Genomic DNA, 26,436 nt, shown 5'->3' with positions numbered 1-26,436 from the left:
ATCGAATACTGGGATCAGATCGAAGTGATGGTCAGATGAGTCTTCGGATGAGTTCATGCAGATCGATTGCTCGAGTACTGTGACTTGTTTAGAAGTCAGATGAAGTGTCCGAGAAGCTGTAAGCTTGAAGGCAGATCAATTAAGATCAAAGTACGAGAGCATATCAGACTGATGAATGAAGGCTTATCGGATTGTACCATGTTGACTTTATAATTGGGTCGTAAGTTGCTGTTGACCTAAAGCCCAAGATGAAAGTTGGTTTATCTATATAAGCAGATGGAAGGTGGCCGCAACGAACATAACAGAAAATCAAATTTTTCAGAATATATTGAGAGAGAAGAAGGAGAGATTTCGGAGGAGAAAAACTAAGCGAAGATTGTGACGGGAAAAATTCAAGTCTTTAAAGCTTGAATTGAGTCTGTATCTAGCTTGAAAGTTTATCTTATTCCATATCTGTAATAAGATCTGTTCTTGAGATTGGATTTGTTATGTTGGTGATTAATCAAGTGGTTGTGTGCTCTCCCGTGGACGTAAGCAATTTTTTTCGAACCACGTAAACACTTGTGTTGTTTATTTGTTTTCGTGTGAGTTGTGATTTGATCTGTGTGTGTTGGGTTTTATCTGTTTCTGGGATTGTGTTCTTGTTTGGTTGTGTGATTTTTTGCGTGGTGAATTCTCGAATATTAAAAATTTTTGGATTGATTCCTAACAGCAGACTTCATTAGTCCAGCGTCAGGATGAACCAATGAAGACGGATCAGCACTGGAGACTATATATTTTATAGAGGGAGGCTCTTGGTCGATTGATTTTGGAATGAGATCCTCCATCTCAAATTCAGTCTGAAATGCTGTAGGGTCAACAAATGTGGCTGTAGTTTCAAGATGTTCTGGAATAGTATGAGGAAGAGCTGCTGCAACTTTTTCATCTCTATGAGTAGCTTCCAACAATTTGGTATGATGTGGTATAATGACCAGTGCAAGATCATTTATGACAGCGTGATCGGATGGAGCTATTTTCTCTGACGGTTCAATATGAATAAGTTTTGGTATAACATGGAGAATTGAGTGATGTGGATCTTCTGTCGGAAATACAATCTCCTCAATTGATTTTAGCATATCAGTAGTGGAAGTAAGTGGTACTTCAGGCAATTGATCTGGTTGATTTGTCTGAAACAGATTAGATTGATATTGCCTTGGTACAAATTCAACTTGATCTGTACTCTGCTTTTGAGGTTCAAAGACCATGGTTGAAGCTTGACACTCAGCTCGTGGATGCTCTTGAACTGAAGCAATTTCTATCGTGGGAGGTTCATCAACATGAATTTTTTTTCCTTGATTGGTTGATGGTGAATTGAAATCTTGATTCCCTGATGGCTCAAAGATCTGATCTGGAATACATTCACTAGGTACAAGATTATTGCCAAAGTCAAATTGGTATGTATCAGATGATGGCCTTTTAGAATGGTCTGGTTTCTGTTGTTCCAATGGTAAGGCCAAATTGATATCTTGATGCATTTTCTTGGAAATCATAGCTAGGGACAATGCATCCATTTCCAATTGACTAATGACTGTTGAGTCATCAAATGCAGTAGGAAAGTTTGGATGTAGTTTGCTCTTTTATGTCGCAGAACTTGGCGATGCACACTCTCCTTCATCATAATCGCAATAAATTCCCTCATTTTCGGTGCTTGAGAGATATCTTTGGTTTAATCCCGCTCTAAGATTTTCTGTTCAAGAGTAGCAAGATTTGTGAGCATTTTCCAAGATCTAAAGTTGGAAAAGTGTACCTTAGTTCTGTATCTTACCCATTTATCAAAACACTCCATCTTTTCTTCAATTTGTTTTGTCACAGTCTGTCGTTATATTGATAAATCGGGTGAGCACCATATTTCTTGAGAGCGGTCGAGTATTCTTGAAGTATTCAAAGAGAGCGGTAGAGTACCTTTTTACAAATCAAGACAGTTAGATCTACTATAATGAATATATTGTTTCTTATCACCAACTAAAGGATCTAAGAAAACCCCTTCAATTTAATAAGATTATATATATATATATATATATATATATATTGATATTTTGAAAAATAGTTGAAACTGTTAATCAAAATATTTTTTTCAAAGTTTAATTGACAAAAAATATATGATTTTTTTGATAACTTTTTCTATTTCTTTTATTAATAACAGTTTCACTTCAACAAAATAAATAAGTCAATTTATCGACCGAAGATTATTATTCTCATATAGTTATGTAACTGTTATCTCAAATAAACCTGAAACCCGCTTTCAATGAGTTGTCTAAGTTGGTAAAGTAGGTAAGCATTTGGTCAGTAATCAGGTATTCAATTCTCATTACCGACTCTTCTTGGATTAGCTTGTTGTACAGAGATTTTCCAGTGCAGTTTACCTGACTAGTGTGGTTTGCAGATTTTTCCATTAGCTTGAGGGTTTGTCCAATGTATATCGAAAGATAATGGCTACGAGTTTCATGTCATAAAAAAAAATAAAACAAGAAACCCGTCCCGTCCCATCTCAAAACCCAGACCTGTAAACCTACTATAGTTAATTTTTAAACCTTAAAATTATTAATTATAGTATATATATATATATATATATATATATGAAACGGGTTCACCAAATATGTTACATACTTCGTTACATGTTTGACGGGTTTAAACTCGATTCATTATCATCACAAACATAAAAGTTTTTTTATACAATATGTTTTATAATAATAATTACATTTAATATATTCATTATATTATATCGATAATCTTAAATAACTATCAAACTCTAACACTTACTAATTTTAATAATTGATTATATAAAAAAACACTCTGTGGTGAAATACTAGTTTCATTATTACGCTAGTATGTTGCTTAACATTTGCATAGTTTTTTATTTACAGATAATATAATCGGTGTAGACTATGCAAAAATAGGTTGTCTTTAATTTGATTGATAAATTTGAACCTAGAGATTTCAAATTAAATGGTTCGTTGAACAAATCTACTTGAAAATTAATTTCAAATCCCAAATAATTGCTTTTAGAGTTATCGTGGTGATTTCAAATCCATCACAAAAGTCATTTCAAATCCTCTCAAATACTTATCTCATATTCTCATTCTATCCAAACGAGAAAAAGAAGTAAGTACCATTAACAAATAAAAACAAACTTCCTTGTAGATTTAGGAGGATGAACTCTATCAGACTTCATTTTTGAAAAATAACCATCTCATTGTGTATTTGAGTGATTTAAAATACAATTGGAATGTTATTTTAAAGATTATATATATATTTAACCGATGTTATTTTGCTAACCAGCGAATGAAATAAAAAAAATATTAAATTGCAAAACAAGATCTTAATGGAAGACCAAAGCATAATAAGCATTAAAATCAGCATAAAAGAAATTATGCAAACCAAAACAAGATAAGAAAACAAGTCAAGTTTCTGCTCTTACAAAGAAAGTTCAAAAACACAACCGAAACATGCAAGGTATGAAAACAAAAAAGGGCTAATAGAACAATAAGGTTCCACAACAAACTGTTTCGTCCATGATTCCTTCACACCATATTCTTTCATCACCCAAATCTCACACCGTTCTGTGTTCCACTGTGAATAGCTAACCATTGTTAGGCAATCATTTAACACCACAAGCTTCAGGTCCCTTTCAGGAAGAGGGAAATTATCATGGAAGTCCAATAGTCCAAAATCCTCCGAGCTCATGTCGAAACAAAGGATGCACGGAGAATTATGGGTAGCTGTGACCGCGTACCAGTGGATCGCGCCGTTAAAGAAGAGTTCAAATCTAAGTAAATACCTTATATCATGAGGCACTTTTACATCCATTTGCTTCCACGAATTGGAGCCTGAATTGTAGATATCAAACCTAACGTCATTATTACTCCCTACGTCGCACAAGAAATCTGCGTAAAAAGGTTCCTCGTGACATGCTGCATACCATATCTGTATGACCTTGTAAACACCAGCAACTTGGACGAACCCAAACCCATATCCTAAAGAATGTCTCATATAACCCATTGTATAATTTCGAGGGGGCAGTAGCTTAAATTCTCGCAAAGCCGGATTGCATAGGAAAACAGTTTGTTCCAGACCAATGCAGATAAGTCCATTGCAGGGACCGTGAATTTGTTTAGCTGGGGGACGGTTTGCAGGGAAGTATAAATCATTCAAAATTGGAATCGATAGATTGGGTGCGACCAACAATTCGGGGATCATGAAAAGAGAATATATTGCCTCTATTTTGTGGTGGCAAATCAAGATTTGGGAGATGGGAGCGATTGCATGAAGGGATGTTGGGATCAATCAAATATGCAAGCGACAAACAGGTGATTGGTGATAGCATGATTTCTTCTTCTTTTGATGGGATAAAACGTTTGACAAGTAGGACACTCTGTTTCCTATCGCATTTCAGGTGCCTATCCATGAAAAATGGGCTGCAAATCGAATCTCGCCAAGTTTTGGAAACACACTTGAACTTTAATATAGATTTTACAGGGAGACGAATTAAAACATCGATGAGAACGTCCATCGGTAGCTGTGGACGATCTGCAGCCATTGTTAAGCACAAATGAGATCAAAGAACTACTTTGTGTCTAACTATCTTTTACAGAGTTTTATTACCATAGAGAGTGACGTGTTGGAAGATTCTGCATCATACGAAATTTATAGGGGCTCAACAAGCCATTGACATTATCCAGTCAATCGAAAACTAGTCTTGGAAACAAATTCAGATTATTGTTAATTTATGGTCACGAATATCAAAGAAGACTGCATTCATGTTCTTAAAGAAGATTCGCTTTACATTCATGTTCTTCCCGACTTATAGTTATGAATGAGTTTCGAAACGGTGGGAGTCTCGTAACTCTTGGAACTAAAAAGAACCGTGACTTTTAGGTTCTTGTTTATTTTCTTCAAATTTTACCAATTCATCCACCATTTCTTTATCAAGACTACAAAGTACCAATACCAATACTACCATCTCCAATTTAAATTACGACATGCTATCAAATTAACACTGGGGGAAATTTTTTGCAACCCTCGAGATAATACCTAAACTACATCTAAATATTACTTTCTCCATCTCAATCATATAGTCCACTTTTTTTTGTCCTAAATATATAGTCATATACAATATTTAATAATATTTTTTACACTTCTTTACTAATATACCCCTATATATTAACTACATCATGAAAATTACGCAATCATTTTTTAATACAGTAACTAGAGATAAAATAGGAAGGTTGTATAAAATTTGTTTTTCCAATGATTTTTTTAATCTGTGTGAAAAAAATATGACTATATAATCTGGATTCTAGACGAAAAGAGTAATATTTTACTCGGATTCAGTAGACCTCGCATTGAGGAGAAATAATGTCGACCATTGGATACACGTTAGACCAATCCCTTACAGAATCATCTCATATTTATGTTTTTTTTATTACGATATATCACTTAAAAAATATCGATAAAATGAATTGAATTTCTTACGGTTTGATCAAATATTCATCTACTCCCCAAAAATTCAGCCAAAAGGGTGGAAAAGTAATCAAGCCATTTTTAACAACATTAAGTGAGAAAAAAGCGCAATTGAGCATGAACAGTTTTGAAAGGAATATTTTATTCCTAAAATTTCTCATGTTTTGAAAAAGATTTTATTAAATATCTTTTTGTCTTTTTTGGATATGAAGTATCTATGGATATTTTTTTTAAATATTTATTTTCTTAGTAAAGTATATTTGAGATATTGTTATACTTAATCTAATATATCTTTTTTTATGTTTTGTAGATTTGATATGATCAAATCTAGGAGAATCCTACGTATGCATGGAACCAAGATGAGAAGGATTCTTGCCTATATATTGAGACAAGCATGCACAAGGAAAGATACGAACCGAGAGAGAACGAACGATCAATCGAGATTTATTTAATAGCTTCATATACGTACGTTGAAAGAGAATTATTTGAAGCTGTGTTGGTCGTGTAATCTTGAAGCCTTGAAGAACACGTGAAGATCAAAGATCAAACATTGAATGTTCTAGTCGAGTTTCGGCCTCAAGGATTCATCTCCATGTTTTGTTTATTTATTCTATTTCTTATAGAATTTTAGGGGATGCTTTTCTTTGGTTTATTTTCTCATATGTTGGAGAAAATTGATTTTACAATAATCATCAGTTTTAGGGTTTGTAAAACTCTTTGAATTATTTTCTAGTGAGTTTTTTTCCTAAGGCGCTGCAAGAGTATTTTATACTCTTGCTTAAAATATTTGAGTCTATTTATTTGGTTTTTTGTTTATTTTATTCACGTTTAAATTATATTCTGCTGCAAATTACTCAAGGTGTTATTATAGGTATTGTCAACACCTTGTGACAACACCTCAAGCTGTTTATGTGCAATCCTTTTTTCCTTACAAGTGGCATCAGAGCCATATTCTTGATACACTAAGAACTGATCTTGGTTTATTTATTTTATTACAGGGAATAAGATGGACTCATCGTCTGTTGCGAACTCGTTTTTAAAACCTCCGGTTCTTGATGGCACGAATTATGCATTGTGGAAGACAAGGATGCAATATACTATCAAAGCGATGGATGTTCGTGCTTGGCAAAGCATTCTGACTGGTTGGACTCCTCCAAAGATGCTAGATCTAGAAGGAGAATACGTTCTCAAGCCAGAAGCAACTTGGACCGCCGAGGAAACACAAAGTTCAAGCTACAATGCTAAAGCAATCAATGAAAATTTTTCATCTGTGTATATGAGAATGTTTGGACTCATAGCTGACTGCACAGTTGCTAAAGATGTGTGGGAAGCTCTTCAAGAACACACCGTGAAGGATCTAATAGTGTGAGAAGAACAAGACTGAGATTTCTAAACACAAAATTTGAGAATATCAGGATGGATGAGAATGAGACTATTGCTGATTATGATAAGAGACTTAGGGAGATAGCTACAGAGGCGCATGCTCTTGGAGGACCTATTGCTAGAGAAAGTATGGTGAACAAGGTTCTTCGATCTTTGCCAAATAGATTCAATGGGAAGATCTGGGCGCTTGAGGAATTAAAATGTACCTCAAAGACGAAGATGACTGAACTGATTAGTATTCTTCAAGTTTTTGAGATGAACCTTACCGCACAAAAGAAGGATAAAGGGAAACCTACTGATACTCCTTGATGTTGAAAGGAAAGAAGAAGTCAGTTCCAAAGAAGTTAGAAACTGTACAGTGTCATGCTTGTGAAGGCTTTGGACATTATGCCAATGAGTGTGCAAACACGCTTAGAAAATGAATGAATACATCTTTGAGTTATGAAGAGTCTGATGAAGATGAAGAACAGGAGGATGAAAAAAGACACAATTCCTTATCTGCCCTACTGAAAAGCAAAAAAAAGTTTCAAGTCAATCCTTTAGGTGTTTCCAAAATTCATGTTCTTAAAGAAGATTCGCTTTACATTCATGTTCTTCCCGACTTAGTTATGAATGAGTTTGGGTACGGTGGGAGTCTCGTAACTCTTGGAACTAAAAAGAACCGTGACTTTTAGGTTCTTGTTTATTTTCTTCAAATTTTACCAATTCATCCACCATTTCTTTATGAAGACTACAAAGTACCAATACCAATACTACCATGTCCAATTTAAATTACGACATGCTATCAAATTAACAGTGGGGGGAAATTTTATTCAACCCTCGAGATAATACCTAAACTACATCTAAATATTACTCTCTCCGTCTCAATCATATATTTCACTTTTTTTTTTGTCCTAAATATAGTCATATACAATATTTAATAATATTTTTACACTTATTTACTAATATACTCCTATATATTAACTACATCTTGAAAATTATGAAATCATTTTTTAATACACTAAATAGGGATAAAATAGGAAGGTTGTATAAAATATGTTTTCCCAATGATTTTTTTAATCCGTGTGAAAAAAATATGACTATATAATCTGGACGGAAAGAGTAATATTTTACTCAGATTCAGTGGAACTCACATTGATGAGAAATAATATCGACCATTGGATACACTTTAGGCCAATCCCTTACATAATCATCTCATCTTTTTGTTTTTTTATTACGATATATCAATTAAAAAAATATCGATAAAATGAATTTAATTTCTTACCGTTTGATCAAATATTCATCTACTCCCAAAAATTCAGCCAAAAGCGTGGAAAAGTAATCAAGCCATTGTTAACAACATTAAGTGAAAAAAAAGCACAATTAAGCATGATCAGTTTTTTGATTAAAATTTTATGATAAAATTTATTATTTTTCGAGTACAAATTTGAATCAAAGTTTTAAAAAATAAATATTTCGATAGTATAGTTTTTTAAACAAAAAAGCTCTGTAAAAAAAACCAAAAAATCTCTAAAAGTAACTCAATATTCTTTAATTGGTTTGTTTGAACAAATCTACTTGAAAACTAATTTCAAATTCCAAATAGTTATGGTGGTGATTTCAAATCCATCATATCATGAAAGTAATCATACAAGAAGTACCATCTCCAACTTAAATTATGACATTGTTGGACTTTAGTTTAGGCTTTAGGCCTAAATGGGTTTAGGCCTAAATGGTCTTTAGTGTGAATGAAAAGTTTGAACAAGTAATTAAGCTTGTTAAGTGGATGGGTAAGTGGGAAAATGAAGTGTCCCACATTGAAAAAATAACTTGGCATGTGTGTGCTTATATTGTGATACATTTTACGAAGATGTAAGAATGATTGGTCAAGAGGCTCTCTCTCGCACGCGCCTACGCAGGGGGGGGTGCAAATCAAGGGTCCGATTTGCACTGGAAAAGGCTTGAACTGTGTGCAAGAATACGAGCGCGACTTGGGTGCGTCGAATGTCGGACCAATCAAGGAAAAAATCGTCTACCAAGTGTTGGCCACCTTTTGCTATTTTACTTTGTTAGTTTTCGAAATAAATTTTATTATTTTCGAATGGATCCTTTTGGATGTGACCCTCCACATGGCTGACTGCTAGTGCTCCATCTGCTCAGACTTTTGGCTTTTCTGCTGCTTTGTCTGTTGGCTTTCCAGCTGCCAGTCCAGAATATTCATATGCCATCCGATTCCTTATAAATAAAGGCAGTCTTGAGTCCTTCAAAACACAAGTTTTACACCCCTCATTTTTTCTGTTTCTGCACTCTGCTTTCGTTGCTGTTCGAGCTCTCCTCCTTGTAGTAACCCATATTCCATTTTAAGATAATAATATGGTAAACATGATTAAGGGTTGGTAATTAACCAATTCGGGGGCTTAATCGGACTTCAGAATCAAGAATTGGATTTTCATTTTCTGAGCCAGTTCGGACGATCCGAAGAGGACTTTGGACGGCCCGAACTCAGCAACTCGGGGGCTCCGAAGATGGCTTGTTGACTTCGGAGTTAAGGCAAGTTCGGACGATCCGAACTAAGGATCGGACGGCCCGAACTTCACATGTGCCAAGTAGGCAGGATTATTCAGCCATGGTTTTTGACAAGTGTCGAATTTAGGACACTTCGGACGACCTGAAGTGGTGATTGAACGGTCCGAACTCGACGTGTCTCGCATGTAGGCAGTGAGTTGGATCGGACGATCCGAACCCCGGTTCGGAGGGCCCGAACTCGTCCGAAAATTTTCCTATAAATAGGGCTCTTCGGAGTCATAATTTGAATACGAATTCCCGAGTTTTCTTCTTCAGTTATATAGTGTGAGTTATACACTTGAGGGCCCTATCGGTTATAATAGAGGTTCTGGAATAACCAAGGAGTGGTTATAGTCATCCAGGACTAGCGACTTCAAAGGGCTATCGACGGACGAAGGTATGGTCCGGGAATCTATTTAAGTTTTGGGAGTACTTATTAGCTTAGTTAAGGCTTATAGAACTTGTGTACTGATACGATGAACTTCTGAATATAGGCTTGGAACCTAGGATCCTACTATACTTAAACTAGCTTAGAGATACGTACACAATGACTGAGATTGCCAGCGAGTATACATGTTTAAATGTTGCATTTATTTGGCATTATTATATGGCATGATATATGATTTACCGCTTTCTATATTCATATGTCATGTGCATATACACGTTGAGCCTATACCTTGATATACCTGATTATAGAGCCGCTCAGCTCTATACTCGATAGTCTGTCACTGAGAGTATCGCGACGGCGGGGACATTTATGTCTGACTACTCTGGTGTACTTGACGAGTGTGGTTGCACCCAGAGGTTGATCCGTGCGGTGGCAGCACTCATGTGGCGCCGGTACTGAGCATGACTTTTCAGATGATCCTTTACCCGTCATCATGTTGCATGCACTATATACATATGTTTACTCATGTTTATGTACTAGGCGTTAGCGCTCACGTCCTAGTTATTATCTTGGACACCCTATTCCATGGGGCAGGTCGCAGGATGGACGGAGCTGGTAGTTCAAGGCAGGACTAGGGAGCAAGAGCCTTGAGGAGTTTATTATACAGTAGGATTCGATATAGCTGTATAATGTTTACTTTAAAGTTTTTCGATATGGTTGTATCACTACAGTATTAAGCCTGGATATATTTTACTAAGCTGATATGTAATTTATGGATTATGTTTCCGCACGTTTTACTCTGTTAAGTATTTTGCTGTATTAATTTTAATGCATGCTATTAGTTGCCAGTTAGTAGGTGATTCCATGCAGGGTCACTACACTCCTTCTGCGTGGACGTGATATTGTTCAGGTACACTCTCGGTTCGCCAGTGTAGTTCCTTCGTCCTAGGTTTTTACAAGGTTCCGTTGTATCCTGGGAGACAGACGTCCGTGTGATCCTCGAAGCACACTCAGGAGGGGACGAATCTGTTCTAAGGAAACTGTACTAGTTACAGGCCTTGGTTTGCTTAATTGTTTCCTTACTCATTCTGTTTATACTTTACAGTATTTACATACTCAATATACTACTGAATTGTTATACGATCTTACTTCGTTCTTATTATATTATTTCTGTTATATTCGCGTTTCAAGTTTACATATTTTGAAAAAAACTTAAAACAAATTTTAGTACTCATTATGTGATTTGGTTCAGAAATGGCTTCTGCTTCAAGTGAGACTACTCCGATTGCCCCTATTTTCACGGTTCCAAATCGTGTCGTTCCTCCTGTTGCCCCACGTGGTGCTGCCTTTCCTGTTCCGAATAGTCATGGAGAAAAGCCAGAAAAGTTCACTGGTGCGAACTTCAAGAGGTGGCAGCAAAAACTTCTCTTCTACTTGACGATGCTGAACCTCACCAGATTCCTCTCAGAGGATGCTCCTAAGCTCAAGGAGGGTGAGGGAGATGTTGAATCCATCAGTGCTTTGGAGGCATGGAATCATTCTGATTTCCTATGCCAAAATTATGTACTGAACAGATTGGAAGATTCGCTATACAATGTGTACTGCGAAAATAAAACGGCCAAAGAGCTGTGGGAATCCCTTGACAGAAAGTACAAAACCGAGGATGCGGGGGACAAGAAGTTTCTCGTAGGCCGCTTTCTGGATTTTAAGATGGTGGATTCCAAGCCAGTTATCAGCCAAGTTCAAGATATCCAAGTGATTCTTCACGAAATTCACTCTGAGGGGATGACGTTGAGCGAATCCTTCCAAGTGGCGGCCATTGTTGAGAAGCTACCACCGGCATGGAAGGATTTCAAGAACTACTTGAAACACAAGCGAAAGGAGATGAATGTTGAAGAACTCATTTTTTGACTTCGTATCGAGAAAGACAACAAGAGCTCTAAAAGACGACTGTTTTCTCCAATTGCTGCTAAAGCAAATGTTGTCGAGAATGGCCAAAGCTCGAAAAAGAAACACTTCAATCCTTCGAACAAAAAGATGAATATGGGACCAAAAGGAGGCATTACGAAGAAGAAGTTCTCCGGGAAATTCTTCAACTGTGATGGTACTGGTCACAAGGCCTCTGAGTGCAAGAAGCCAAAGAAAACCGAGAGGTGAATATGGTGGAGAACATATCCCATGAGGTTTCAAACATGAACCTCTGTGCTGTCATTTCTGAAGTGAATCTGGTTGGTTCAAACCCAAGGGAGTGGTGGATTGACACTGGTGCCACTCGCCATGTTTGCTCCGACAAAGAGATGTTTGCAAATCTTGAGGAATCCGTGAACGGGGAAATGCTGTTCATGGGGAATTCTACAACTTTTGAAATCAAGGGACAAGGAAAAGTGGTTTTGAAGATGACCTCTGGAAAAGAGATGACTTTGAACAATGTGTTGTATGTTCCAGACATTCGTAAGAACTTGGTGTCTGGGTTAATGCTTAACAAACATGGTTTTCACATTGTGTTTGAGTCAGATAAAGTTGTTTTGTCTAAGAATGGAATGTTTGTAGGAAAAGGCTATGTAAGCAATGGTTTGTTCAAACTCAATGTAATGGCTATTACTGCTTACTTGCTTGAGTCTTCCAATTTGTGGTATGGTAGACTAGGACATGTTAATTATGATACGATTCATAGATTAATTAACTTGAAAAACATTCCTACATTCAAAATTGATACACAACACAAATGCGAAACTTGTGTTGAGGCAAAACTAACAAGATCATCTTTTCAAACAGTTGAAAGGAAAAGTGAACCCCTTGATTTAATACACTCTGATCTATGTGATTTAAAATGAGTACAAACACGTGGTGGAAACAAATACTTCATTACTTTTATTGACGATATCACAAAATATTGTTACGTGTATCTTTTTAAAAGTAAAGATGAAGCTATTGAAAAGTATGTCCGCTACAAAAGTGAAGTTGAAAACCAACTTAGCAAGAAAATAAAGGTGCTAAGAAGTGATCGTGGAGGAGAGTATGAATCACCATTTGCTGAGTTTTGTGCTCAACATGGTATCAGACATGAAAGAACTGCACCTTACTCTCCTCAGCAAAATGGTATCGCAGAGCGAAAGAATCGCACTTTGGAAGAAATGATGAATGCATTGTTACTGAGTTCTGGTTTATCACAGAACATGTGGGGGGAAGCTGTTCTGACAGCTAATTACCTTTTAAATAAGATACCCCGAAGAAGCAAGATAAAAGTCCATATGAATTATGGAAAGGAAGAATACCTTCATACCAATATTTGCGAGTGTGGGGGTGTCTTGCCAAGGTAGCCGTACCTACTCCGAAAAAGGAAAAAATTGGACCAAAAACTGTTGATTGAATTTTCATAGGATATGCACACAACAGTAGCGCTTATCGATTCCTTATGTATGAATCTCAAATTCCTGACATTCATAAGAATACGATAATGGAATCAAGAAATGCTTCGTTCTTTGAACATGTGTTCCCTTGCAAATCTAAGGAAGAACCAAGTTCATCCAAAAGATTACATGAGAAAATGGAAAAAGAACAAGAGGTTAACCACGAGGTTGAACCTAGACGTAGCAAAAGAGCTAGAACTGAGAAATCATTTGGTCCGGATTTCATCACTTTCATAATGGAAAGTGAACCTCAAAACTTCAAGGAAGCTGTAAATTCATCTGCAGGAACTCAATGGAATAAGACTATAAATTCTGAAATAGATTCCATTTTGCAAAATCATACGTGGGAACTAGTGGACCTTCCTCCGGGAAGTAAACCACTAGGTTATAAATGGATTTTTAAACGGAAAATGAAATCAGATGGAACAATAGATAAGTATAAAGCCAGATTGGTAATCAAGGGTTATCGTCAACGTGAAGGGCTTGATTATTTTGACACTTATTCTCCAGTAACGAGAATAACTTTAATTTGAGTGATACTTGCAATTGCCGCCTTGCGGAATCTTGAAGTACACCAAATGTATGTAAATACTTCTTTTCTAAATGGAGATTTAGAAGAAAAAATTTACATGGAACAACCTGAGGGATTTTCTACACCTGGGCAAGAAATAATGTTTGTAAATTGGTGAAGTATTTTTATGGCTTAAAGCAAGCACCAAAACAATGACACGAAAAATTTGACAAAGCCATGCTAGAAAGGGGATTTAAAGTCAATGAGTGTGACAAATGTGTATACGTAAAGAACACTGAAAGTGGCTACGTCATTTTGTGTCTTTATGTAGATGACATGCTTATCATCGGAAGCAATGATAAGATGATAAAATCCACTAAGAAACTGCTGAACTCAAAATTCCACATGAAGGATTTGGGATTAGCCGATTTCATCCTTGGAATTAAAATCCATAAAACATCAGAATGGATGGTTCTAATTCAATCACATTATGTAGAAACAATACTTGATAAATTCAATAAGGATGACTCTGAATTGGCTAGAACACCGATAGATACGAGTCAACATCTATCAAAGAATCGGGGTGAGTGTTGTGAAAAATACTCGCAAGCGTACGAGTGTCAAGTTTTAATATAGTGAAAAATCAAGTATCGTTCCCACAGAGAGTAAAAATGAAAATATTCAGTTCTTGTAATTAAAATAGTCTAAACTTTATCTAGAAAATCAAAATCTCAGAATTTTGCAAAAAAATAAATTAATTAAATGAGTTTTTGATAGAACGCACACAAATTTAAAAAATAATCAATCAGAGAAAAATGGTCTAGATGTTTAGATTTTACGTGGTTTCAACAACAATCAATCCTAATTAATTTATCTTCATGAATTCCAGTCAATTAATAGCCAATAAAACTTAATTGTATTATTCCCTCTCCCGAGTGCCGAATAAAATATATCAACTACAGTTCAATTTTAATATCCCTATTAAGAATCTTGCAGTGATTTATGCAAAACAGTGTTCTTTTTAAAAGCTCTGTTAAAATTATACTCTCTCCCGAGTTATATAAATAATTAAAATTGTAAATTCTAATGGTCCTATTCAAAATCTCCTCTCCCGAGTGCAAGATTTCAAATAAATATTACAATTCAATTATTGATCAGATAATTGAAAAGACAATCAATTCTAAAAAAACAATTAATCTAAAAGAAACCCAATTCAATAAAATCAAAAATTCATGAAAGTGTCTACACCAGGTTCCATCCGACCTCTAGACTCTAAAAAATTAGTTCATAACTGAATTCAAATAACACCAAATCATATTCAAAAATCCAGACATGAATTCAGAATTAAATAAATAAAAGTAAGTAAACAAATCCGTCGTCGACACCGTGTCCGGTCAATCGAGCTCCGTCTTTGTTCTTCAAGTTTTTGCCCAGAATTCTCTTTCAAAAGTTCACGATCAGCTTCTCTAAACTATTCCTCTGTATCGTGTAGCGGCCAACCATATTCCTGCTCTGAAAAATCCTTTTTATATGGCCTCAAAATCGTCCAAGAAAAAGCCCACAAAAATACTCGAGTTTCCTTCCAAATTAAAATTCCCGACTTTAGATTTCTGTCACGTGGGCGCGCTCTCCTTAAGTGGCGCGGGCGCACGGTGCTCTCGGCCTTTCAAAATTTTCCAAGTTCTTCAGTAGCGCGAGCGCGCTAGGTAGGCAGCGCGGGCGCTCCATAGCCTCGGGTTTCAGCCTTTTATTTTCTTCTTCAACTCTGTATTTTCTTCTTTTCTTGGTTTTTTTTGACTAAATTCCACTCTAACTCATCACTTTGCATTATTTCCTACAATCACAAAAACAACAACCAATTCACGCAATATCTCTCAATAAATTACAAAAGTCAAGTAAAACTATAAACAAATTAAGTGTATAAAATACACTTATCAAATTCCCCCAAACTTGAACTTTTGTTCGTCCCGAGCAAAACTAACAAAGAACTCAAAACTCAAAAGAATGACTATGGATCAATGGCCTCCGTATGGATTTCAAAAACAATTCAAATCCAATCATATCCAACCTACTAACACTTTAAAAATTATTTATCAAGACAAACATCTCAACCTTATAAATTCATGAAATCCACAACTCACGTTTCAAAGTACCTTTCTCTGAAATTAATTCAAACATTCACAGATCACGAGGAATTTTAAAGGTAACACATGATCATATTTAAGGAAATTAAATCAAAAAACACTCACAATTGGGTTAATTCAAATAAAAGCTGTGTGCGTGTTTTAATAAAAAATCCATACTCATTAAAAGTGTCAATCAACAGTCCATAGGCTAAATTCTCGCAACCCCTCTCCACTAGTATATTGGGCAAATGTGACTCGGTCAATTGGACTTAATTGGCTTATAACGTAAGGCCTGGCTCATGGCTACAAATGACAGATTAAGAATTCAAAATAAGAAGTAATTTAATGCTTAAACTCTAATTTCAACTCCTTTTTATTCAACAAATTCATACTTATTTTTCACTTCATTGACTTATTCATTTTTTTTTCTTTCTCAATCCTCTTTTTCAACTCTTTTCTACCATTTTTTTTTCTTTTCACAACTACCTTCTTCATCAAATTTTTTCCACCACACCATTCCATATTCACAAATATAAAATAGGAGCATATAAAATTTTAACGTTCAAATTACTCTCTTAAAGGTAAAATTTAGTGTTTAGGCTATTCATACGTAGTCAATGTAGGACCTTGAAATAATGACGAATGGGGGTTTATCACACGTTTACACGCATGTCATTCGATTTTCAATACGGCTCAAACAAGGTACTAAGGATACATGCATTACTGGGTAGCTTGAAAGGCTCAAACGATTTCAGAAAAATTGCCTAAATCATTTCTAATCACAGTTATGCCTGTATTTCGCCTCGAGGGGTGTCCGAACTAGTTCTAGACAAGTCTCAATCCACAATCAAATTTTAATTAGTGCAGAAAAGAACAATCATCAGTAGTAAACGATGATTTTCACAACAAATTCAGATTTTGTACCTCAAGTACTCATATAAGTGTAAGCTCAAATGGGCAACTAGGGATAAATTTCAACGAAAAATAGGCCCAAAAATCCAAACAATGCCTCAATCATCTCTATGTTTGTATGTTTCAAGATTCAGATACAAGCACAAATCACAGAGTATATAAGAGTTCAATCGTTCACTTGGTTCCAATAAATTCAAAATTTTGGTCAAATAGGTGGACAATCATGGATTTCAGTTACGGAACACAAATTCTAACATCATTGGCCATCTTTCCATTTAATTCTTGCCACACTCAGTTCACATTAACACAACTTTCACTTTCACATAAATGGAAGCCAACCACAGCACAAAACACCTCCAGAAACACAAAAATCCTAAAAAAAAAAACAAAACAAAAGCAAACTAAAAACAAGCAAAACAAGAAAAAAGCTTCAAAATTTTTCAGTTTCAGAATTGACCCCCCCAAACTTGGTACATTCAGTGTCCTCAATGAATAAAACAAGAAAGAATAAAGGACATGTACCTCCAACGATGACCGTCAGTGGTCGCCGACATCCTCATCATCAAAATGAGGGGGCGGCTCAGTAGTATCAGGAGTGGGCTGCCACTGTGGTGGTGGAGGGAACGGATATGAAGAACTCGCAGCACCCAAAAACTGATGAGCTAGGACCGAGGTAAAGTCCATCATGTAATGCATAAAGGCCCTAGACTCCTGTTGAAATGTCAGTTGCTGCTGCATCGCCTCCTCAAGAGAAGTAACTCGATCAGTCAATGTAGGAGGGATTGCAGGACGAGGCGCTGCTTCCTGGCGAGCAGCTGCACGAGCAGTAAAATCCCGGCGTTCTTGGCGATCTCACCTCTCGGTCAGGTCTACAAAGTGTGCTGGAGGTGTACAAGGGATAGCGCCACAGAATTTCAGCAGCTCTTCACTGTCTGGCCAAGTAACCCCGGCAGCAGAACACAGATCAGTAATCAAAGAAGGCAAGTCAAGGCCACCCGTGGTTTTTTCTGCCACCACTTTAGATATTGTCGCTTGACATATTTGGCCTAAATCAATGGTCCTTCCCGTCAAAATGCAATAAACAAGAATTTCCCTATCACGTGTCACATCATGATCATGATCGGTTGGTTTCAGTCTCGAACAAACAAAGGTATACCAAATCTTAGCGTTATCCAACAATTCAATTTTCTTCAGCATAGCCGGTTGATTTTCTGGACCTAGTCTCCACTCAGCCCCATGTTTGCAAATACGGCGCAATATCGCGTCATAATCAACTTATCCCGCTAAGTACTCGACATATTCATCGTGCATAATGGCCGGCATCTCATAGATAGTATTAATCATATGAGAATCAAAAGGCACCAACTTGCCTCTAAACAGATCCCTCATCCCATCATTCCGGACTTTCAAATTAGCATAAAACTCTCTGACAAGAGACATGACTGCATCCATAGGCTGTTGAGCAAACTTCAACCAATGCCTAGCAAAAACAATTTGAGCAACCGCACACACCGGATGATCCAGATCAAAACCACTTGTCATATCAAATCCACGCTCCGACAACATACTCTTAGATAAGAGTTTTTTTATAAGTTTCAGCCGCCTTTTCATTCCAAAATTGATGATCATCGTAGGCCGGAGCGGATGAAGACGATGCCCCATATTTTTTGTTTTTTCTTCGGGGCCATTTATCAAACACTTCCCAAGCACTAGTTCAAAAGAAAAATTTTCAACACCACCTCCACATAAACTCCCAAAAACTTGCACTTCAATCACAATCAACAATTCACAAACTCTAATGACAAGTACCACTCCACACAATCTCAATCAACAAAACTTCACAACAAATCCTAACGACGCACATATACGCCCAACCTCACTTCAATGAACTCAACTCTTTCAATCTCAAAACTTGGAATAAAACTGAGACACTTACTTCGGATTGAGATGAATATAGACCAAGCAACAATCCACCCTTTTGACCACAAAAAACCAACTCACCTTCAAACTTTTGTAATCCCATCAAATGCCTCGCACATGAAGATTTGGAAAAGAAAAAAAATGGCTAATATATGATTGTGAGAGGTTTAGGATGATAGAAATATAGATAAAGGATGACGGATTGAATCATAGAAGAAGATGAGAAGTAGAAGAATTTAGGGATTTAGGGATTTAGGTTGTTGAGTACGAGAGAAGTGAAGATTTTCCTCATATTTGGGCTTTTAAAACACGTCGCGCGGGCGCGTTGAGTGCGTGGGGTGGGCGCTCTAAGGTCTTGACTTTCTTACTTTTCACATCTTATGTATAGTGCGGGCACTCAACAGAGGTAGGGCGGGCACGCCGTAGTCTCGGGTTTCAAATTAAATTCTGAACTTTCATTGCACGGGCGCGCTATATGAGAAAGGCGGGCGCGCAGTAGTATCGGGTTGCAATTTTAATTTCCGCACAGAGGTAGCGTGGGCGCGCTAGATTGGTAGGGCGGGCGCACTACTGCTTCGAATTAGAAATTTTCAAAACTGAAAATTTTTGAAAAATTGATGAAATTAGGTCGAAAAAAAATTTGATAAAAAAAACTAGAAAATATTACATAACAAAACTGAAATAAAATGAAACAAAACTAAATAAAATAAAGGAAAAGCTTGGGTTTCCTCCCAAGTAGCTCTTGGTTTAAAGTCGTCAGCCCGACTTTCACCGGTCTTATGCTGTCTTTCCCTTCTCTTTCACACGCCAAATATATTCCACGAACCGCCTTTTAAATTTTGATTTATTTTTTGTGGTCTTCTTCTTTAGTGAACTTGGTGATTTCTCCTTGGATAATTCCACCACAATAGCACCTCCTTATCGACCCTCTAGCTTCAAAACAGGCTCAACCATACATAGTTCTTCGATGGGTGGATTTAGTGCCTTCATGAAAATATTAAAAATTACTCGTTCGCCTTCCACACCCATCAACAATTCACCCTTCTTCACTTCAATCTTTTCATCCGCCGTAGCCAAAAATGGTCTCCCAAAAATCAGTGGAGCACCATGTTCACTTCTATGTCCAGGATCACAAAATCCGCCGAAAATATAAATTTGTCCACTTTGACTAAAACATCTTCAACAATACCAAGTGGATATGTAATGCTTCTATCCACCAACTGCAAGGTGATCATGGTCGATTTCATCTCACCCAACTCCAAGGCTCTATAAATAGATAATGACATTAAATTAATACTGGCCCATAAATCACATAATGCAGTAGTAACATGAGATCCACCAATAGAACAAGGAATAGTAAAACTCCCTGGATCCTTAAGCTTCTGTGACATCTTCTTCTATAGCACGACACTGCATTCTTCAGTTAGGTTCACCACCTCGTTCTCTATCAGCCTCCTTTTCTTGGACATCACTTCCTAGATGAATTTTGCATAGTTTGGCATTTGCTCCAAGGCATCAGCAAAAGGGATGTTGATATGAATTTTCTTGAAAACCTCCAAGAACTTGGAGAACTGCTCATCCAACGCCTTCTTCTTGAACCTTTGGGGATATGGGAGCGGAGGCTTGTACATCGGTTTCTGCTCAGGTTCAGGATCCTTCTCCTCGACTTCCTTCTCTACAACTACAACTTTTTCAGAAGTCTTGCTCTCAGATTTTCCTTCTTCATTATCCACCTGCTTCCCACTCCTCAACGTGATATCATTACACTGATTCTTGGGATTTATCTCAGTGTTTCTAGGGAACTGGCCTCTGTTATTATCTTTCAAGGTATTTTCCAGCTGCCCAATGCTAGTTTCCATGGATTGAAGCACAACACCCATGTTGGCCACGTGCGTCTCTAAGCTGTCTAGGCGAGTCTCAGTCCTTGTCATCCTCTTGCTTGATTCCTGTACAAAATTACTAACAACATCCTCCAAAGATGGCTTACCCTCACCCTTAATTGTGTTGTATCCCGGAGGAGGATTCAACAAATTTTTATTGTTAGTATAAGAAAAATTTTCATGATTACGCATACTAGGGTGATAAGTATTGGGGACAGGGTTACCTCGATAGCCTCCATAACCTCTTTGATTGATATACTGGGCTTGTTCATGAGGATGGTGAGATTCGTCCATAGCACCCGGCACACCTGCTGCTTCTGCAACACTCACTTTATTCAACGCAGCCACTTGTGTAGTTAGTGCAGATAATTGGGCAGTGATCGATGTGAGAGGATCCACTACATACACTCCAACTGGCTTCTTGACTCCCATACGCTCAGATGGTCATTGAAAAATATTGATCGTCATCTGCTCCAACATATCATAGGCCTGTATAGAGTCCTTTGCAAATATAGTACCTCCAGCTGCAGAATCCACATTCATCCTTGTAGGAAAACGTTTAAGCAAATATTTGTACCTTTCCCATGCCTCATATAGCTGTTCTGAAACATGCTGTTGAAAGATGATGATTTCAATATTCAGCTGGGTGTACTTGGCCGGTGGAAAATACTTATGCCAAAAAATTAACAGTCATGTCCTCCCAAGTTGTTATGCTTCCTAGCACCAATTACTGCAACCAGTTGCGTGCCTTTTCCTCGAAAACGGCGCCAAAAACTTGTTGTGAAAAATACTCGCAAGCGTACGAGTGTTAAGTTTTAATATAGTGAAAAATCAAGTATCGTTCCCATAGAGAGTAAAATGAAAATATTCAATGCTTGTAATTAAAATAGTCTAAACTTTATCTAAAAAATCAAAATCTCATAATTTTGCAAAAAAATAAATTAATTAAATGAGTTTTTGATAGCACGCACACAACTTTCATAAATAATCAATCAGAGAAAAATGGTCTAGAGGTTTAGATTTCACCTGGTTTCAACAACAATCAATCGTAATTAATTTATCTTCATGAATATCCCTATTAAGAATCTACTTGCAGTGATCTATGCAAAACAATGTTCTTTTTAAAAGATCTGTTAAAATTATACACTCTCCTGAGTTATATAAATAATTAACAGTGTAAATTCTAATTGTGAGACCTCGTTTCTAATCTACTAAAATCAGAGAAGCAAGCGATATGTAAACAAGAAACCAATAATTTTTATATATATTTTTTTAAAAGGAGGCTCGCGCGCTCGCGCTGACATCAGCGTGCCCGCGCCTAAGCCCCGCAATTACCAGCGCCCCGCACCTAAAGAAGCGCGCCTGCGCTTATGCTGCGCAAAGACTAGCGTGCCCGCGCTCTAAATAAGAGCGCCCGCGCCCAAACCTTGCAAGGAGGCCGCGCGCCCGCGCCAACAAACGCGCGCCCGCGCCGTCCCCTCGCCCAGAAAAGTGAAAGCACTGAAATTTACCCAATCAAAACCTAAACACTTGCATTAAGAGTATTTGACATGCCAAAACAATACAAGAAAGGTTTAGGGAAGAGAAACATTTAATACGGTAGTACCTACATCGATTCTTGTTTACAAAACAATTACGAGAAGTTCGAAAAACTAAACATGTTCGCAAAACATAACTAGGTTGACATGCTGATTCGATTTCTAAACGAGTCTCACTTCTATCTCTTGCTCTGGACGCTAACCAGGTCTATGCTGACTTGATCCTGCCCTTCCTGTTGCCAAGTACACATAAAAAAACAAAGCAACAGCCGGATAACCGGTGAGAATGATGATCCCAGAAAAAGCAACATATCAAGTAATACAACAATAACCATGCTTTCAAGACAACAACACAATCAATAACAACGTAATGAAATGCATGTCTTTAAACTGGGATATCAAGTCTGATAAACAAAGGATTGCTGCTGTGCTTTTGGGATCCCGAGGATGAGATCATGTGACGACTCACCGACTCTCCCAATCGAGGTGGTGCCACATATCTCGCTCCTCTAGACTTTGAGCAACCATAATGAGTATGCTAGCACTAGGCGATACGACTACGACCTAGGCCACTCAATCATAGTTCCCAAACGTCCACACAAAAAGGGCGGTTCTGCGCGTTGAATCAACGTAGGCTCAAGATGAATGCAGAACAGAAACATAAACATAAGCCACATAAACAACTCAAATAACAACCCAAAATACATGTTCCACATGCTAGAACAAGTATTGATGCAATATGTGATTTGAAAGGGAAACTCGAGAACCAACTGTCCCGAGTATGCTATCCCGCTACGATGACTACTTTTACCTTTCAATGTCGTAGATCCAACTTCGGAAAATTTACAACAAAAGATTGTATCAACAACTATACAACCTAAACAACAACAACGGTTCAAGGTAAAACTCTTTACCGATATTCGTCCAACTCTTGACGATCAAAATGTTGTTAACTCTGGCTTGACAAACTCCAAACGAATCTGTCCAGATGAAATACAAGATCAATAACCAAGATCAATTTACAATACAAGTTCAACGAATTCAAAAACGGTTCAAATCTCCAAAACTCAAACCGACGGCATAACAGCTATAAATGAACAACCCGACAATGCAGACAGCAGTTCAATAGCGATATAACCTCATAACAATGCTAAGACAACCAAACAAAGCAAACCCATCAATCTCAAAATCCACATTTTCGAAAATGGCTTCCAAAAATCATAACAAATCCGAACGTCGCTCTAATTCAAAACCGACAGATAATAAACGATCAGAACTCTGTAGAGAACAACATACTCGAATCTCAAACGATTCTAACAACATCCAAAAACTAGAATGTATCCGATCAAAGAAGAATTTACAATATAACGGAGCTCTCGCTGTAGTGATCGATAATCTGCCTTCAGAAATAATTTCCAACATCCGGATCGAGCTTGGACTAAAATCTGGGAGCTTGGAGAAACGTTTAAAGCATTTCAATGGAGGGGAGGCGGCTAAGGGAAGGTGATGAATGAATAATACAAGTCATTTCCCTTATAAATATCTAATAAAACCGATATTTGCGTTTTAGTCCCTGAAAAATCCAAAATTTGCAAAATAGACCCTGATCAAAATCGAGTCGGCTCGTGAACTCTGTAATCTTCGATTAACTCAAATAAACTCATTTAAGATAAAAACGGGGCGTTACAATTCTCCCCCACTAAGAAGAGATTTCGTCCTCGAAATCAACAAGAACCACAACTCATAAGATAGAATAAAGAACTAAAGACAGTAAGAAGAACTCACGTCATCCGAATAACTCCGGAAATCGCTGTCTCATGTCAGATTCTGTCTCCCAAGTCGCTTCCTCGACGCCGTGACGGCTCCACTGCACTTTCACTAACGGGATCGACTTGGTTCTGAGTTGTTTCTCCTTCTGATCAAGGATCTGAATCGGTCGCTCAAAGTAGCTCAGAGTCTCGTCTAACTCGGCTTCGTCAGGCTGAAGGATATGAGAAATATCTGGTTGATACTTTTGCAGCATAGAGACGTGAAAAACGTCGTGAATACCAGATAAAGACGAAGGAAGTGCAAGTCTGTAGGCAAGATCGCCTATCTTCTCGAGAATATCGTACGGCCCGATGAATATCGGAGATAACTTTCCTCTCTTACCGAATCTGACAGTGCCTCTGAAAGGTGAAATCTTCAGAAAGACTCGGTCTCCCTGATCAAAACTCAGAGGTCTACGCCTGACATTCGCATACTTCGCCTGTTTATCTTGAGCTGACTTCATTCTGGTCTGAATGATCTTAACCTGCTCTGCCATATCTCTAAGCATCTTCGGTCCCAAATCTGGTGACTCGGACATATCATCCCAAAACAACGGAGATCGGCACTTTCTACCATACAAAGCCTCAAAAGGCGCCATACTGATACTCGCTTGGAAGCTGTTGTTGTAAGAAAACTCGACAAGAGGCAAAGAATCCTGCCAACTAGTGCCAAAGTCTAGCACTACCGCTCGCAGCATATCCTCTAACGTCTGGATAGTCCGCTCTGACTGTCCATCGGTCTGAGGATGATAAGCTGTACTCAGATGCAATCGAGTACCAAGTGCCCCCTGAAGACTGTGCCAGAAGTGAGAAGTGAATCTAGGATCTCTGTCTGAAACGATCGACTTCGGCACACCATGCAGTCTCACAACATTGCTAACATACAACTCAGCCATCTGATCATGACGATACGTCATCCTGTACAGAATAAAACACGCAGACTTCGTTAATCGGTCGATCACAACCCAAATGGCATCGCATCCTCGAACGGATCGTGGTAGCTTCGTGACGAAATCCATGGAAATGTGATCCCACTTCCATTCAGGAACAGATAGACTGTGCAACAGACCTCCTGGTCGCTTCCGTTCTGCTTTCACCTGCTGAAAATTCAAACACCAAGATACAAACCTCGCTACGCCGCTCTTCATTCTCTTCCACCAAAACTGAATCTTCAGATTGTTGTACATCTTACGACCCCCAAGATGAATACTAAATCGACTGCAATGAGCCTCTCGAAGAATACGCTGCCTCAACTCCAAAATATCAGGCACAACAATACGGTTATTCACATACAGTACATCATCTCTAACCTGGAATTCAGACTAATGCCCAGATCTGACTTTCTCTACTGAAACCTGAATGCTCGGCTCAGACTTCTGTGCTTCTCTGATTGCAACAAACAACTCCGGTTCGGCTTGAATAGCAAACACTCTGATAGTCTCCATATCTGTTTCAAACTCTAAACCAGAAGTGCAACAATCATCGATCAACTAAGAAACACCAATAGTAGAAAGAGATAAGGAACAAAGCTTTCGGCTCAAGACATCTGCAACTGCATTCGACTTTCCCGGATAATACTTGATTTCACAGTCTAAATCCTTCAACAGGTCTAACCATCTTCTCTGTCTCATATTCAGCTCTGCCTGTGAAAACAAGTACTTAAGGCTCTTATGGTCAGAAAAGATCTCGAAAGACTCACCATAAAGATAGTGACGCCAGATCTTCAAAGCAAAGACGATCGCAGCTAGTTCAAGATCATGAACCGGATAACGAGTCTCGTGCGGTTTCAGCTGTCTCGATGCATACGCTATCACATGCTTATGCTGCATAAGAACACAACCCAAGCCTCGGTTAGAAGCATCACAATAGACTGTGAAACCTCCAGTACCCTTCGGAATAGAAAGAATTGGAGCACTGGTCAGTCTCCTCTTCAGATCAACAAAGCTAGCCTCACAATCTGCAGTCCAGACAAAAGGCGCATTCTTCTGAGTCAGCTGGGTAATAGGCTTGGCAATAGATGAGAAACCCTCGATGAAACGACGGTAATAACCAGCTAAACCCATGAAGCTTCGGATCTCTGGAACTGAAGTAGGTCTAGGCCAATTCATAACCGCTTCAATCTTGCTGGGATCGACAGAAATCCCATATTCAGAAATAATATGACCGAGAAAGACAACTCGATCTAACCAGAATTCACACTTAGACAGCTTGGCAAACAACTGCTCAGCTCGTAAAATCTGGAGTACGGTCCTCAAGTGCTCTGCATGGTCAGTACTGTTCTTCGAGTAGATAAGAATATCATCGATAAAGATAATGACGAACTCATCTAAAAAACGCTGAAAAATACGGTTCATCAAACCCATAAAAACCGCTGGAGCGTTAGTCAAACCGAACGGCATGACTATAAACTCAAAATGACCATACCTCGTTCTGAATGCGGTCTTAGGAACGTCTTCCTCTCGCACTCTCAACTGGTGATAACCTGACCTCAGATCAATCTTAGAGTAGACAGAAGAA

General features: G+C 37.8%; 2 protein-coding genes across 2 annotated transcripts; one reads left to right on the top strand and one right to left on the bottom strand.

Moving 5' to 3' along the window:
• Positions 1–3,453: 3,453 nt before the first annotated feature.
• LOC140861146 (F-box protein At3g07870-like) lies at positions 3,454–4,038 on the bottom strand. The gene has a single exon (XM_073264157.1). The coding sequence runs from the start codon at positions 4,036–4,038 to the stop codon at positions 3,454–3,456; it is 585 nt and encodes a 194-aa protein (XP_073120258.1).
• A 7,030-nt stretch (positions 4,039–11,068) lies between these two features.
• Positions 11,069–11,725, top strand: LOC140861145 (uncharacterized). Its single transcript, XM_073264156.1, has one exon. The coding sequence runs from the start codon at positions 11,069–11,071 to the stop codon at positions 11,723–11,725; it is 657 nt and encodes a 218-aa protein (XP_073120257.1).
• The last annotated feature ends 14,711 nt before the right edge of the window (positions 11,726–26,436 follow it).

The sequence above is a fragment of the Henckelia pumila genome, chromosome 4 (assembly GCF_033568475.1).
Source record: "Henckelia pumila isolate YLH828 chromosome 4, ASM3356847v2, whole genome shotgun sequence".
Taxonomy (NCBI): Eukaryota; Viridiplantae; Streptophyta; class Magnoliopsida; order Lamiales; family Gesneriaceae; genus Henckelia; species Henckelia pumila.
The sequence above is the reverse complement of the archived record's forward strand: the minus strand, read 5'-3'. Positions and strand labels throughout refer to the sequence as shown.

Bases quoted from the DNA above. Each gene is read 5' to 3' on its own strand.
- LOC140861145 (XM_073264156.1), top strand. From the start codon at position 11,069: ATGGCTTCTGCTTCAAGTGAGACTACTCCGATTGCCCCTATTTTCACG.
- LOC140861146 (XM_073264157.1), bottom strand. From the start codon at position 4,038: ATGGGTTATATGAGACATTCTTTAGGATATGGGTTTGGGTTCGTCCAA.